General features: G+C 36.7%; 1 protein-coding gene across 7 annotated transcripts in view; it reads right to left on the minus strand.

The window, feature by feature from the left end:
- The window catches only part of PTPN13 (protein tyrosine phosphatase non-receptor type 13), a 203,667-nt gene that overhangs the window by 73,186 nt on the left and 112,589 nt on the right, over positions 1–17,892 (minus strand). For all 7 annotated transcript variants that reach the window (XM_082726629.1, XM_082726631.1, XM_082726630.1 and 4 more), the window contains 5 exons: positions 15,268–15,363; positions 14,761–14,854; positions 6,653–6,872; positions 2,177–2,251; positions 1,873–2,047 (listed from right to left, as the gene is read on the minus strand). In XM_082726629.1, coding sequence (XP_082582755.1) covers positions 1,873–2,047; positions 2,177–2,251; positions 6,653–6,872; positions 14,761–14,854; positions 15,268–15,363 — 660 coding nt within the window. The remainder of the gene's footprint in view (positions 1–1,872; positions 2,048–2,176; positions 2,252–6,652; positions 6,873–14,760; positions 14,855–15,267; positions 15,364–17,892) is intronic.

Genomic DNA, 17,892 nt, shown 5'->3' on the forward strand with positions numbered 1-17,892 from the left:
TGAGGGTTCTAAGGGCAGACAGAACTGGATTCAACTCCACTGCATCATTTACTATCTGCATGACACTGAATAAATTATTTAACCTTTCTAGACATTAGTTTTCTTGTCTGTAATCAGGATAGTGATAATTCCTGCATTATTGTATTACTGTAGGGATCAAATGACATAAGGCATATAAAACACTTGGTAAAGCATGCAGCATATAGTAAGCATTCAATAAATATTAGTTATTATTTACTATTACTGAGTTTTCTTTTTTTGTTACTTGTTATTTGATTTTTTATTTATTTTTTTGCAGTTTTTTAAAATTGAATTTATTTATTTTCAGCATAACAGTATTCATTATTTTTTCACCACACCCAGTGCTCCATGTAATCCGTGCCCTCTATAATACCCACCACCTGGTACCCCAACCTCCCACCCCACCGCTACTTCAAACCCCTCAGATTGTTTTTCAGAGTCCATAGTCTCTCATGATTCACCTCCCCTTCCAATTTCCCCCAACTCCCTTCTCCTCTCTAACTCCCCATGTCCTCCATGCTATTTGTTATGCTCCACAAATAAGTGAAACCATATGATAATTGACTCTCTCTGCTTGACTTATTTCACTCAGCATAATCTATTACTGAGTTTTCAACTGAAACCTAGAAGAAAAAATACTCATTTAAAAAAATTTTTTAAAGATTTTTAAAAAAAATTTATTTATCTGATAGACAGAGATCACAAGCAGGCAGAGAGAGAGAGAGGAGGAAGCAGGCTCCCCGCTGAGTAGAGAGCCTGATGTGGGGCTCGATCCCAGGATCCGGGGATCATGACCTGAGCCGAAGGCAGAGGCTTAAACCCACTGAGCCACCCAGGTGCCCCTCATCATTTTATTTTTTCATTCTATAATTCCATCTAAATATTATTGACTCAAAATAAAAGTTTATTCAATAAAATCTGACTTATCCAGAATGTTCCAGAAATTAGGTGTATTACAAACAGAAATTGTGATTAATTATTAGTATGAATGGTATTACCTGATTAGTCTAAACTTTTAACTAGTAAAGTGACAGAACATTAGTAGGCACTAATTGAATGTTTATTGGATGACTCTACAAAGTGAACTATTAGTTTTTAAGAAACGAGAATTCAATAAACTAAATTGAAGGAAACATTTCTTCTGTGACAAAGAAGACATTATCCTAATCTTGTAGGGTTTTAAGATAATTTGATCCTCAACTGCAACTGACCGTACTCTGTTCTCTAAGCTAAATTTTGAGGTAAATAGGAATTTGATATATTGAAGAGTAATTTATAAATATAATGATTTAGTAACGCCCAACTTCAAAGCAGTAAGAAGCTATGGAAATTCTAACTGATAAATAGGAGTGATTTCTACTGAAACTATGCTCTGAGACCATTGGGAATGTCACAAAGTTCAGGGCACATACATAAAGCTTAAAAAATACGTAAAATGATGTATTTGCCGTCATGAAGTGAAAACATTTAAAAAAGACACTATGTTTTAAGGATAGTTGGCTAAAGAAGCTGATGTGGAGATTCAGAAATAGGATCCTGCTATATATTTAAATTCAGATTAGCAGGATACTAGTATCTAGAGTACATATGTAGGTAATTGACATATATAATGATCCCCAAAATATAATAATTAAAATCCACTTTAGTATACTGAGCAAAAGAAAAATCTTCACCATCAGGTAGAGAAGACTCTAAAAGACAAGCTATTAAAACAATGAACCTAACTCCTTCTCAATGCTGATGTGTTCATGTAGTTAACATTTCCCAAGACAAGTTGGGCAATAACAGGTATGGAAGTCAGTTTGTTGCCAAGTTTCCACACTGCACACTGAACTTAAAATATCTTGGTACCTTTGAGGGTAGCTAAAGCAAACAAATGATGTTCCACTAAGCCAATGTGTGCCACGACCATATCAAACACATCTTTACATATAGTTTTGGTATCACAAGTCAGTTCCAGTCTCTGCCCACTCAGAAGCATTATGTTTACTTTTCTTCGGTTATCTTCATTCTTCCCTTTCTTGGCCTACGATTGAAAAAAAAAAAAAAGAATGACATTTATTAAAGTAAACCTTATAAGAATTTTAACTGCTTTTTAAAAAGTCATTACTGAAATTATTTTCCAAGAGTAACACAAATTGGTTTTATTACTTACAAGGATAGACCTTGGCAAATCCAAAGATATAAATGGTTCAATCGTCATCTTCACAAACTCAGGGCCAAAGAAATTCTGCAAATTACATAAGTAGAATCAACAGTTTTTTACCTTTTAATCTAGGTCTTTCCTTAACAGGCAAAGAATATAACGATGATGATGATGATGATGATAATGATAATAATAATAAAGTACATGTAAAGCCACCACAACAGAACCAGGTGATCTGAAACAAATGTAGGAACTTTAAATAAAAAAGTATGGTGGATTTTATGAAGAACAGGAATGGAATATGCCCTACACCAAATGTAAACAGAAGTTCTTCCTCAGTTTCCTTTTCTACCAGTGATGTCAAATGTAAAGCCTTGCTTCATACAGTTTTACAAGTTTTTCATTTTTTGGCCTTCAGATAAACTCAAGAGCCTCAAAAAAAAAAAAAAAAGAAGTAGTAGTCTTGATTACTGAAGAGTTATCAAGCTCATGATAAAGATTTGGTTTAGTACTGCTAAAGTGTGAAGTGATTGAACACAGTCTCATTTTCCTTTAGAGAGTGACACTCCCTGTATCCTAAAATAAATGTAGTCAAAGGACAACATCTACTTTGTAATTATAAAATATGCATATCCATTCATAATCATGTGCATGGAAGCCTGTGACACTCACTGTCTTTTTAAATTTTTTTTATAAGTAGTTGACAGCTAAGGATATTACAGATATCAGCCTTTGTACCCCATTGCTGCCTCCAGTGAGAAAACATTATCTCAGGAGATAGGGGAGACTGAGGAGCTGGGGAAAGTGGAGTCCACACACTTCATTTACTCCTTCTTAATCTACTTCTTCCCTGCATGTCTTGAATATTCAGAAGTTTCTGCCAAGAGTGGATAACTGGTTGAGGAAATTACTTAAAATGTTAGACTCCAGGTGAGAGTAGGATTCAGAACAGACTGGGAGATTAGGTCCAAATGGACAAAAAGTAAAATGAAATGGCTAATCTTGGGGCCAAAGTCAGGTGGTGTGTGTGTGTGCTCGTAAACACTAATGCACATGATATGTTTGCACTTATGAAGGTTACTGGAGTTTTATTTTTTGTTGGTTTCTTCCTTGATTGCTTGGTGTTGGAATTCTATCCAGTTAACCAAGTGTGGAACAGGTGACAGATACCATTTAAGTAAAACTTTAACATTAAGGGTTTGTTAATACTCAACGAACCAGTAGGACACATTTTAAATGAGAACAGAAATAGAGCAGAAAAAATGAAAATGGTCTGCCTTGGGAAATATAGAATCCAATACAGATAAACTACCGCAACAGTATATAAACAAGTTAAAAGGCATCTGCAACCAAAAGTAACATAGAAAAAATTAGGGGCGCCTGGGTGGCTCAGTTGTTGAGCATCTGCTTTCAGCTACGTCATGATCCCAGGATCCTGGGATCCAGCCCACATCAGGCTCCCTGCTCGGTAGGGAGCCTGTTTCTCCCTCTACCACTCCCCATGCTTGTGTTCCCTCTCTTGCTGTGTCTCTGTTAAATAAATAAATAAAATTTTAAAAAAAGGAAAAAATTAAATACTTATATTTTGGGAAAGAACATTAATTAAATGGGATGATTGTTCCTTCAACTACTAACACTACTTTGCAGCACCAAAAACATACACTTTCTGCTCTTTTCGGAAAAAACACGTGGTCTTTTGAGGACCAACAGTTCACATTCTGTAGTCACTGATACAGTAAGTCTTTGATGAAGAGTTGTTTGTTATTGAAATAGCCAGAAACTGACTGCCTAAAAGGCAACACAAATTTTTAGTGAGATGGCACGTAACAGTGGCATACTGTAAAGGCACAGAATACCATTTATGAATCTCTAATGAGCCATGTTCAGAATAAGCTCTCTGAAATTATGGTTTATGAAAAAGTTGTATATGTACGTGTTCTTTATGCTTTATGCATTCCTTTAATCATTAGAAGCCCACACTATTTCGTATGATATCCTGCCTAGTGTTTAATTTTGACAACGGTATTGGTGATAATGACAAATCGATGAGGCCTTATGGACTTTCTTCCTTTCTCCTTAATCTTATTTTATTGGACTCGAGCAACATTAAACATAGATAATATCTTATAAATTACAACCCAATTCCACATTTAAAAAATTAGCATAATAAAGAACAAAGTGGTTTAAAAATTTGGCTAAAATCATCTAACAGCATTATTAACAATAGAAACCAAGTCTTGGAATTTGTGGTTCAAACATTTTTCACCACTCTGTACTGTTTCTTCTCCTTAGAAAATAATGAGGGAAATTTGAATTCTATCAACTCCAGAGCGCATATATATATATATATATATATATATACATATATATATATATACATGCTTTTAAGACAACTTTGAACTCTTAATCTCACAAAACAAACTGAGGGTTGCTGGGGGTAGGGGTGAGGGAGAGGGTGGCTGGGTTATGGACACTGGGGAGGGTATATGCTATGGTGAGTGCTGTGAAGTGTGTAAGCCTGACGACTCACATAACTGTATCCCTGGGGCTAATCATACATAATATGTTCATTAAAAAAAAAAAAAAAAGACAATTCTTTAAAAAAAGCAACAAAAAACCAAAACAGAATGTGGGTAATACACAGTGCAGAACTAAAAAGAAAAAAATCCATCCTAGATTTTTATCACATTTACTACTATTTATTTCATGTTTGAAGAATTATTTGTATAGGGACATTACAAACAAGATACTGCCTCATGTATTATATTGGTGATGATAAAAGAATAGAAAGACAGTATCCTGGGTAGGTAAGACTATGGTGAAAGAGGCATGATCACAGGCAGCATAAAATTGTACAAATGTTTTGATGCACAATCTGACAAGACAAATCAAATGTCTTAAAAGGTGTTTGCCTTTCACTTGGCTATTCTACTTGGAGGAAGTTACCTGAAAAGATTTAGCTAAAGGGATGTTCATCAAAGCATTGCTTGCAATAGCAACAATAACACATTAGAAGTATTTCCAGTGTCCAGGAGTGCCTGGTAGCTCAGTCGGTTAAGCATCTGCCTTTGTTTCAGGTCATGATCTTGTGGTTCTGGGACTGAGCCAGGTTTGGAGTCCCTCATCGCATCAGGCTCCCTGCTCAGTGGGAAGTCTGCTTCTTCCTTTCCCTTTTCCTTCCTATCCCCCACTCCTGCTCTCTCTCAAATAAATAAATAAAAACTTTGAAAGAAAAAAAGAAACATTTTCAATGTCCAATAACTGGAAACTGATTGAAGAAATCATGGTACATGATAAATTCATATAATGAAGTACTTGACAGCTCTTAACAGTAATACTATAGAAGTTGTAAAATGTTCAAGATATTTTACATGAGGACTGTTCTTTTTAAGCTTAGTTTAGAAAAATACATATGTTGAAAGAAAAATAAACACATTTAAAAAAATCCCCCCTGATATATAAGACACAGATTTTTTCCTTTTGTCTTTCAATATTGTAATACAAAGATACGTGTTTGAAGCTCACGTGATCATCTTTTGATTACAAAGTAAATCACTATCAAAAATCTGAGAATGGCAGAGCAGAAAGTTGGAATATATGTGATAACATTCTTGAACTTCTGAACCAACCCTTCACTCTCTATTCCTGATTTTCTTGGTTTGTGAGATAATAAATTTCTTAATATTAAAAGATAATCCCCTACAATACTGAATAAATCCAGTTGACTTTAAGGATCATGAATATACTTTTAAAATAAACAGTATATTTAGAATATCTTTTCCTAAACCCATCTCATAAAAAATGGAATAATGAAACAGCTAAATATTTATTAGAATAATGAAACAGCTAAATATTTATTAGCAACCAACATTTAACACCAGTGTAATAATTTTTTTTTTTAAAGATTTTACTCATTTATTTGACAGACAGAGATCACAAGTAAGCAGAGAGGCAGGCAGAGAGGAAGGGAAGCAGGCTCCCTGCGGAGCAGAGGGCCTGATGCGGGGCTTGATCCCAGGATCCTGAGACCCTGACCCTAGCTGAAGGCAGAGGCTTTAACCCACTGAGCCACTCAGGCGCCCCCACCAGTGCAATTATTATGGAATTTCGATTTCATCTACAGGCAACTTTAGGACACCTACAGAATTTAAAAGTGTTTTGCATAATATTTTCCTGTGAGTATGTTAACTAACTGGAATAAAAAAAAAGATTTTATTTATTTATTTAAGAGAAAGAGAATGAGAGAGAGAGAGTGTGAGCAGGGGGAGAGGCAGAGGGAGAGGGAGAAGTAGACTCTCCGCTGAGCAGGGAGCCTGACATTGGGCTTGATCCCAGGATCCCGAGATCATGACCTGAGCTGAAGGCAGATGCTTAACAGACTGAACCACCCAGGTATCCAACCAACTGGAATTTAAGTAAAAACTTAAAAAAAGAAATTTCTCTGTGAGATCATGTTTAAATGCAGTAATCTGAGAATTAACTTACCCTTAGTTTTCTTTGGGTCATGGCTGTTTCAAGGGCCATTTCTCGTAAGGGATCCCTGCTGATGTCAAGCATAGAGGCTTTGATTGTGTCTCCTGGATACAGGCTCAGCCGAGACTGTCTAAGGGCCATTCTGGCTTGCAGCTGCATCATTTCTTCTTCTTGCCGTTTTAGCATAATCTCTTGATTAATTACATTGCCTTCAAGGGGTGTTTCATATTGTCTATTACAGAGAAAAGAGAAGAAAACAATTATTTTGGTCTAATTCAAGAAAGAAAAACAGGTGAAGTAAGATATCATGAATTTAAACAATTTTTATTTAGTCATCTCAGAAGAACCCCTGCAGTAACATTTCAATCCTACTTTTATTTTATTGATAATTGTATGCTGTCCTGTTTCCACTGGATAGATCTACATGCTCCACCTCTTCTCTAAACATTCTAGCATCCTCTGATGGAGAAAGGGGAACCCTCCCACACTATTGGTAGGAATGCAAGCTGTTGTAACCACTCTGGAAAACAGCATGGAGCTTCCTCAAAAAGTTGAAAATAGAGCCACCCTATGACCCAGCAATTGCACTACTGGGTATCTACCCTAAAGATACAAACGTAGTGATCTGAAGGGGCACGTGCACCCAAATATTTATAGCAGCAATGTCCACTATAGCCATACTATAGAAAGAACCTAGATGTCCATCAACAGATGAATGGATAAAGAAGATGTGGTATAGGGGCGCCGGGTTGGCTCAGCGGGTTAAAGCCTCTGCCTTCCGCTCGGGTCATGATCCTGGGGTTTTGGGATCAAGCCCCAAGTCGGGCTCTCTGCTCAGCGGGGAGCCTGCTTCCTCCTCTCTGCCTGCTTCTCTGCCTACTTGTGATCTCTGTCTGTCAAATAAATAAAATCTTTAAAAAAAAAAAAAAGAAGATGCGGTATAGATACACAATGGAATACTATGCAGCCACCAAAAGAAATGAAAGCTTGCCATTTGCAATAACATGGATGGAACTAGAGGGTATTTTGCTTATTGAAATAAGTTAATTGGAGAAAGACAGCTATCATATGATCTCCCTGATATGAGGAAGTGAAGATGCAATGTGGGGGGTTTGGGAGGTAGGAAAAGAATAAATGAAACACCATGGGATCGGGAGGGAGACAAACCATAAGTGACTCTTAATCTCACAAAACAAACTGAGGGTTGCCAGGGGGAGAGGAGTCGGGAGAGGGTGGTGGGGTTATGGACATTGGGGAGGGTATGTGCCACGGAGAGTGCTGTGAAGTGTGTAAACCTGGTGATTCACAGACCTGCAGCCCTGGGGCTAATAATACATTATATGTTTATAAAAAAATTAAAACAACAACAACAACAACAACAACAAAAAAAAACATTCTAGCATCCTCTGAAACTGATTCCACTGCAGTTCTCTTCAGACGGGGCTGTTTATTTTTATAGTCCTGTACCACTGGGCCTGCAGATGGATAGAGTTTCCCCTTAATTCATATTTTTTAAAAAGATTTATTTATTTATTTGAGAGACAGAGAGTGAAAAAGAGCGAGTACAAGCAGGAGGGCAGAGGGAGAGGGAGCAAGAATCTGAAGCCGACTCCATGTGGAACACAGAGCCTGACGTGGGACTAGATCTGAGACCACAACCCTAGCTGAATTCAAGAGCTGGACCCTCAACTGACTGTGTCACCCAGGTCCCCCTAGATTCCCCTTAATTCTTATTTCTGCTTCCAGACCATTGCTGACTTACAAGAGCCCCCAGCTTCCCTGAAGTACATGGTATGAAATCACTTATTCCCCCGCTCTGCTTTTGCTTTAGACATTCAGTTGTCCTACTGGTCAACTCTCTCTTATTCATTAGACATTTAAGTACCTGACATCAGGACTCCTGTTATCATTCAAGATTGTGTTACAGAGGCTGGGGAGTCCTCCAATACTCCAGCCTTCCACACGCCAGCCAGCCAGTCATCTCTTCCAAGGTTGTGTCGCCTATAAACAGTAACTGCACTACCTCTAAAAATGTCATATTTCCATCCTCCAATGAACTCTCTATATAAATCTTATCTTTTTCGCTCACTACCTCTAATACCCTTCTTCAAAGAATTCACTGACTCCACCACTTTCTCTATTACCCATCTTTTACCCTTACACTGAATTCCAAGGCCCATCATTAAAATCACTTTTTTTCTTTTAAAAAATATTTTACTTATTTCTTTGACAGAGAGAGACAGAGCAAGAGAGGGAACACAAGCAGGGGGAGTGGCAGAGGGAGAAGCAGGTTTCCCGCCAAGCAGGGAGCCTGGTGCGGGGCTCGATCCCAGGACCCTGGGACCACTCTTTTGCAGACAAACTAAACTCTCAAGAAACTGCAGAACCATGCTGACTGATCTCACTGGGCTCTCAGCGCTGTCTGGTAACTCATTTTCTTAGAGGACTACTTTATACCTTCTTCGCCTTCCCTTTTCTTTTCAAAGCTCAAATACTCTCTCCCTCTTTCTCTCTACTGATGACCTTTCCTCAGTTTTCTCGGTGAACTAAGAAGCAATCAGGAAAAAACTTCCTCAACCCATGCCTCCAAAATTTCCAGATATACATCCATATATTCTGTCTTCTCCTCTGTAACGGTGAAGGATCTCCTGCAGCCTTTCGGAGCTCTGACACCTCTCCGGGGCATGGAATTCCATCCCCTCTCCTGCTCAGAGACTTTGCCCTTGCACTTATCCCCTCACGCGCATTCATACTATCGAAAACTATGTTATTGTCATTAGTCTACAAACATGATGTACTATTTCCTGCTCAGAACAAAAACAAAATTCTCCTTTGGTTGTACATCCTCTTTTGGACTCTATCCCCCTTTTTCCCTGTTGTCTTTTAGAGTAAATTTCTTCTCATTGTTTAAGTTTTATCTCCACTTCATCTCCCACCCTCTTGGTCTCAGACCAACAGTTTTAGTCCCTACAATTTCACCAAAGCTGTTCACAGAAATGACTGACCTCATCATTGTCAAGGTCCAAGGATAATCCTCGATTTTCATTTTACTTGACCTCTAAGCACCAAAAGACACAGTTGCTCACTCTTTCCTATTCTTTTCATTTGTTTTGTTTCAGAGGCGGGGAGGGGCAGAGGGATGGGGAGAAAGAATCCTAAGGAGGCTCCATAAGCAGCATGTTGTAGGACATGGAGCTGAGCTCATGACCCTGCGATCATGACCTGAGCTGAAATCAAGACACTGGATGCCTAAATGACAGAGCCACCAGGTGTAGTCCTTCCTAGTCTTAAAATATTTTCCTTCTGGAAAACCATGCTCTTTATTTTCCTTCTACTTTATTGGCTTTTCCTTTTTGGCTCTTTTGTTGGTGCCTCCTTCATTTCTAATCTCCTAGTATTTGACGACAATAGTGCTCAAACCTCCAGATTTTCCTAGTCTCCATATATACTCCATAGCTACATGATCTTATCTACTTTCATAGCCTTAATTACATTATATATGCCTATAACTCAGCCTCTCCTCTAAATTCTAATTTTATTTGCCTAGGTGAGTGTTCTACTTGGATGTTAATATGCATCTTTAGGCTATTATGTCTCAAATCAGACTCTTGATATTTTTTCCCTTGTCCAATTTTTCTCATTCACCAGTTGCTTCACAACACAACTGGGGATCATTCTTGATTTCTCTATCCTACAAATCTCCTATATAATTGAGCAGCAAATCCTGAAAACACAACCTTGAAAATATCTATATCTGACTCTTCTCTATCACAAGCAATCTAATCTGGGCTATAGCCATCCAAATGGATGTGGGGCTACGTCTCACTGTCATTACTTCCTAACTAGGCTTTTACTCCTGTAATCTGTTCTTCAGAGAACATAACAGAGTAATCCTATTAACTGTAAATCACATCTATGTTTTCAAGCCACCCAATGGCTTCCCGTCATACGTCCAAAGTGTTCACTTAAGCTCCTGAGGTATGAGACGATTTGGATTCTGGTTACTACCCACTCTGCCTTTCTCTCATTCTGCTGCACCCACATGTCCTTCCTGTATTCCTCTGACATACAACACATCTCTCATAATGCAAGGCCTCTGCTCTTGACATTCCCTTTGCCTGGAAAGAGCCCTCTGTCTCCTGATATCTTCATAGTTCACCCTGTCACTTAAAATAGTTTTCGGTTAAAATATAATCCTTGGGAAAGGCCTCCTCTAATCACCCTACCTATGTAAAATAGAACTTTGACATCACAACCCTGTACTCTCTACCCTTCATCCTGCTTTCTTTTTTTTTTTTTAATGTCTTTTTAAATTTAATTTTTTAGTATTGAAGTGTAGCTGATATACAATGGTATAGTTTCAGATGAGCAACACAGGGTTATGACAATTCTATATCACTCAATGCTCACCATGTCAAGTATAGTCAGCATACAAAGTTATTACAATATTATAGACTATATTCTCAATGCTGTACTTTTCATTTTTGTGACTTATTTTATAACTGAAAGAATGTACCTCTTAATCCTCTTCATTTATTTCACTCCCTCCCCACTTTCATAATCAATAGTTTGTAGGGGTGCCTGGGTGGCTCAGTGGGTTTAAGCCTCTGCTTTTGGATCAGGTCATGTTCTCGAGGTCCTGGGATTCAGCCCCACATAGGGCTCTTTGCTCAGTGGGGCGCTTGCTTCCCCCTTTCTCTGCCTGCCTCTCTGCCTACTTATGACATCTCTCTGTCAAATAAATAAAGTCTTTAAAAAAAAAGAAAAAAATAGTTTGTTCTCTGTATTAAGGTCTGTGTCTGTTTTGTTTTTTTCATTTGTTTCGTTTTTTTAGATTCCACATATAAATGAAATCATATGGTATTCACCTTTCTCTGCTTGACTTATTTCACTCAGCATAATACCCTCTAGGTCCATTCATGTTGTTGCAAATGGCAAGATCTCATTATTTTTTATGGCTGAGTAATATTCCAGGGTGCGCGCGCGCGTGTGTGTGTGTGTGTGTGTGTGTGTCTTCTCTATCCATTCATCTACTGATGGGCACTTGGGTTGCTTCCACTTCTTGGCTATTGTAAATAGTGTTGTAGTAAACACAGAGGTACAAATATGTTTTTAAACTGGTGTTTTCAATTTCCTTTGGGTAAATATCCACTAGTGGAATTATTGGATCATATGGTATTTCTACTTTTAATTTTTTGAGGACTCTCCATACTGTTTCCCACAATGGTTGCACCACTTTACATTCCCACCAACTGTACACCAGATTCCTTTTTCCCCACCTTCTAGCCAACACTTGTTTCTTGTCTTTTTGATTTCAGACATTCTGGCAGGTGTGAGCTGATACCACATTGTGGTTTTGATTTGCATTTCCCTGATAATTAATGATGTTGAGCATCTTCTCATGTGCCTATCAGCCATCTATATGTGTTCTTTGGAAAAAATGTCTATTCAGGTCCGCTGCCCATTTTTAAATTAGATCACTTGGCCTCTTCTTGGTGTAAAAATTGTATAATTTCTTTATCTATTCTGGGTATGATTCCTTATCAGAAATATCACTTATAGATATCTTCTCCCATTCAGTAGATTGACTTTTCACTTTGTTGATCAGTTTCCCTCTGTGTGCACTCTCTATCCCCTTAGCCTGCTTTATTTTTCTTTAAAGCACCATCATTATCTGATGGTGCATTACTCACTTGTTTTTTAACAGTTTATTCGCTATCTCTCAGCCCTAGAAATTCCTTGAGGGACACTTTTTCTTGGTTTTGTTCATGATTCTATCTCCAGTACCTAAAAGTTCCCAATAGATGGTAGGTGCACAGCAATCACTTCTTGAGAAAATGACAAAATGACAAAATCTCACTTAGTGAGGGGTCAAGGACAATAATAAGAATATAAATCTATACATTTTAAGTTGCACCTAATATATTTATTAAATATATTAGCTTTCTTGTTCAAATTATTTTATACCAGAGTTACAAACAGGTAGAAAAAATGACTATCAGTTTATCTCTTTCAACGCAATATTTGGTAGTGTTCCTATAAAGGCTAAAACGTTTGAGAGGCAACAAAATAAAAAATAAAACCTAAACAAAGCAAACACATGAACAAAAAACAAAGAAAATCTGGATCATATAGGAATGAATAAGTAGGTTGCTTTAAGTTAGAAAAATAGGTTACCTTGTCAAGCAGATAGGCACAGAAGCAGTGGGAATTGTATTATGTATAAACTGTACTTCAAAAGTTAACAGAAAAAACTTAGAGATGTTCTTTGGAAAACAGCTTTGAATATCCTTTTTGGTCACTGAAAGACACTTTTGATAACTCAGAATCAAAAAATTACTCATTCTGCTGTATCTGACTCATAATTTCCTGTTAATTTCCCCCCACCCCCTATGATACAAATCAATAGCACTGCCTGGATCTGTTTTTCCATTTCATTTTAGCTAAAGGGAATGGAAATTTTTATAAAGAAGCATGCAAACATGTCTAAATAGAGAACTATTTATAGATCTCACAAATATATGACCTAAAGAACAAAACAGGGCCTCCCAATTGTATGCCAGCATGCTAAGGATGTTATCAGAAACCTTTGTTCACATTCAGAAAATTCTGCACTGAAATAAGGAATTTAGAGTATCTTAGTTAATGTGTTTTTCTGTGGGCAGAAAAAGGGGGTGAGATTTGTCTAAAAGAAGTAGAGTTTAGCATCTTATATGAAATATAGCATATACAGAGACTTAACATCAAACATAAACCTATCTTTGTCTCTTACCTCTTTGTTCAAAATTACCCAATCATGGTTATCACCACAACGGGGTCCTAGTAATATAAAATTCTATTATGCAAATAAAATACTGCTTTAGGTAAATGAATGCTTATTAGAGCTTTCCTCCAAGGAAATGAAGTGTCATGGATTATTTTAAAAGGCATAAGAGAGAAGAGAAAAAGACATAAATTTAATAAAAACTGCAATATTAAAAGGAATAACTTTAGTGTAATGTATTTAATTATTTGGAGTCTAAACCCTAGATAAATTGTCTGTTTTAATCATATGGCTAGGGTTACCTGGTCTATTAATAGTTTACAGGTGTGAAACACTGTCTGTCAGAATTAATTAGCTAAGGGGCAAGTTTTTGTTAATCTCTAAATGATTCTTTTGTATATGGTGATACTTGAATTAAACAGACTAAGATATCAAATTTAAAAGGATTTCCATAGTTTGGGAGTAAATTCTGAAATAACATCTGATTCTGTAATAACATATTACAAATGTCAAATTAATGTTTAACATTAACAATATGCTTTTATTCAGGTAAGGGACCTGGGCACACATGAAAAGAAAATACATCAAAATATTCAGTATTGACTTGATACTTTTCAGTTTAAACAAAGTAAATCAATATATAACTATAATACCACCATCCTAAGCACAGCACAAGAATACCTAATACCTTATAAGAAAGCTGAATAGCAGTGGCAGTATCGTAGCCAATGAGGTTTATCTGAGGCGCGATTATTGCTAATTGAAAATGAACTTGAAAGCCGCGATTATTGCTAATTGAAAATGAACTTGAAAGCCCAGATTGAACTTAAAAAACAAAAAACCAAAAAAACAATATAACCTCTTTTAAGCCAGTAAATATGTAGTGAATAGTTAACTTTTTACATAATAGGTTACTTAGTAGTAACCTAGTCATTATTCATTCAACAAAAAATACTCCCTGAAAACCTCCTTGTTAAGCCCACTCAACTTTTTGAAAGAGAAATTATTCTCTTAGAAATCAAGGTTTACTATCTTTTCACAGATTCTTGATGCCATCCCTTCAGAATTTCCTGCTAGTAAGTTATTTTAGATACATATTGACAATTTTAATTTCAAGAACAGACTATAAATAACCACAGCCAATTCTAATTTTAAAAGATTCCAATAACTCAAACACATACAACTACAATGTGTTCCACGTAATTAAATAAATTTTCAAGAACTAAAAGAAGAGGTAAAGAAAAAGGAAAATAGAGACTATAGAAAAAAGAGGATAATTTTCAAAAATTCTCCCTGATTCTAATAAAAAAAACCTGCCATTGGCAATTTATTGTTACTATTTTTTCATATTACATACCTTGGTCTCTGTGACTGGCTTTGACTTAGGTTTTCATCTACCCCTGTGAGACCACTGTTGGATTCAAACCTCTTGGAAGCTTCACTTTTTCGTACTAATTAAAGAATGAAAAAAGGAATGAATAAAGAGAAAACTGCACAGGTGATAAAAATATGAAGTAGCTTTATTTAAAACTCAAACATTTAGCAGATACACTAAGGTCATTTTAACATATCACATTCATACCATCAAATTAATGACATAATATCATTAAACTCTTCAGAGACAAGTCACATTATTTTTGAAGACAATGAATCTTTTCCTATTATGAAAATGACTATATTGTTGTTTGATGATGTTTGATGCTATTAAGGTCCTAAAATACTATTAAAAAAAGTAATCATCAGCTTTTTATAATTTTAATATCTATAGAGAATTATTCTTTGACACCTTATAGCTTAACGTCACTGAAAAGGAAGGACGTTCATGGTTTCTTAAAAACAAATTGGTTACTCAAATGCCTCTCACCTTGTCGGAAATCTGATTCAGAGGAAATGATAGATGGACTTTCACTGGAGGTACTAAAGATATCACTGTGGTAAGTTTTGTATCTTCGAATTGGTTCTAAAAGGATTAAAACAAAAACATTAAAAAGCAAATGCATTAACTGTTACACACAAATCAAATCAAACATTTCATTTACTCGTATGAGACTAGAACATTTTATATATTGCTTTAAATTTACCAATTCAAACAACAGAATTCCAATTTCGAGGCAGTTTGGCACACTTGTTAAGAATCTGGACTCTGACACCAGATTATCTGGGCTTAGATCTCGGCTCACTACTTGCCAGCTGTGTGACATGTTCAGAACTTTCCAGAAATGAGAATCTGAGCATATTACTATTATTTGTTAAAGTCTTCAGGATTCAGTTTAAAACCTCCTTCGCTTGGTATCCAAAGCCTCTCATAACCTGGTCTCTGACTACATTTATAGCTGTGGCTCTTAATACTGTGGAGTTACAGATTCATTTGTTAGAATTTGATGAAAACTACAGACCTCTCTCCACCCACTCCCCAAAACATACAAAAGCACAAATATTTAAATAGAACATTAAAAATTTGGGTGCCTGAGTGGCTCAGTGTGTTAAAGCCTCTGCCTTTGGCTCAGGTCATGATCCCAGGGTCCTGGGATGGAGCCCCACATTGGGGGTCTCTGCTCAGCAGGGAGCCTGCTTCTCCCTCTCTCTCTCTCTGCCCGCCTCTCTGCCTACTTGTGATGTCTGTCTGTCCAATAAATAAATAAAATCTTAAAAAAATTTAATGTAAGAAAAAAATAGACTGAATGAGTTATCTGAGTCTTTGTGGCAGGGTGGGATGTCTAAGCAGGATATTAGTGGATGATAAGCCTGCAGATTGAGAGAGACTGAAGTTGCAAATGATGGTGGAGAAAATTGATGAAAAAAAGGTGAAGGAAACAGAATATGAAAAACAAAACAAAACCCCAACACACATGGATTGTCATTTTGGCAAAGAGGAAAGACTTTTTTCTTCTTAAGAAATGACGGACAAGGGAAAGAGTGAAAATACAGAAGGAATCACATATCACATATCAGAGGTTGCCTTACTCCCAGTAATAAAACATGTGTCACTTCCTGGGAGCCAGTGGCTGGGAGCTTGAGAAGAGTAAAGAAATTCTGCTATGAAGAATGTGATAAGAGGCAGTAAAAACCACATGAAAACTTTTATATAGCCATTGAGGGTTTAAATTAGGCTAGAGTGCATGAATTTCATTGGAACCAGTCAGAATGGTTTTGTGGCTTTTTCTTGGCACCAGAAAAAGAAAACTATGGGAAACACCTAGAACTGAGGGAGGAGACATGGGATGTATGACGGCACACAATGGATATATATGGGAGGGATTCTTTTTCACTAGTTTGCAAGCTTGAGAACAGGAACTTCACAAAATGAACTGACTTATTCCTGGTGCTACAAGGTGTTCAGTAGAGATTGTTAAAAGAAAAAGGGATAAATAAATTAATGAAATAGTCAAATGACATGGCAGGAACCAGGCTTGTAGAACCAGGATGAAGATGATGGGCTGGAGGACTAAGGAGGTCACGCTGAGACAAAGAAGGAAAAATAGCCACTTGCTAGAAAGGAAGTTGCACATCGTTCTTGGGGCAATGTTTACCTGAGGATGTAGGCATTATACAGAACACCCCTATTTTGTTCAGCTTTGTACACACTGAATATGAGTAAGAAATAATACCATAATTAATGAAAAGAGTTTTGGGATTGAAAATCCAAATATTTACTAGTACTTTAAAAAAATGATTCCATTCTACCACAAGGAAGTGTGATGGTAAATAAAATAAGTTTTAAGAAATTTCTCTGGTTTAAGATAAATATGATTGGAAAATAGTTTAGAAGACATCAAATAATGGTTTTGTCTAGTTCTATTTAAACTTAACCAATTAACTTAAGTAATTGTTACTTATGCTAATTGGTTACTTAAGAAGAACTGCTATTTTCCAAGGGCACTGAAGAAGTTTGTTATATTGTTATAGAACTGCCATGTTAAATTTTTGAGGGATTCCCCAAAGTAACTTGAACAGCAAACCTGGCATTGCAATGTACAGGACAGCAAATGAAACCAAGAAGGTCAAGGAGAGGACTCAAATGTACAGAGGCAATATGGTTTTTACCTTACAAAGAAAAGTACACAGTCTCAATAAGTATATTTAGTAGACAGAATAGACAACTTCAGTCATTTGGATGTTATGCCATGCAATAACAATTTCACACCCCACAATGAATTTACTTTTTTATAAAAATTAATTAATTTGTCAGACAGAAAGAGAGAGCATACGAGTATGCACAAGCAGGGGAAGTGGCTGGCAGAGGGAGAAGAAGGCTCTCCGTGGAGTAAGGAGCCTGCCTTGGGGCTCGAACCCAGGACCCTGGGATCATGACCTGAGCCAAAGGCAGACGCTTAACCAACAAACCACCCAGGTGTCTCATGAATTTACTGCTTTATAACTATTTCTGCCAAGTGGGTGTTAAGTTAGTAAATAAATTTTAAGTTGAATTTCTGTTCTTTGGTGGTGCTTCATTATTGTTCTTACATTATCTCATGAGTCCATGTTCCCT

Source organism: Mustela nivalis, assembly GCF_964662115.1.
Source record: "Mustela nivalis genome assembly, chromosome: 4".
Taxonomy (NCBI): Eukaryota; Metazoa; Chordata; class Mammalia; order Carnivora; family Mustelidae; genus Mustela; species Mustela nivalis.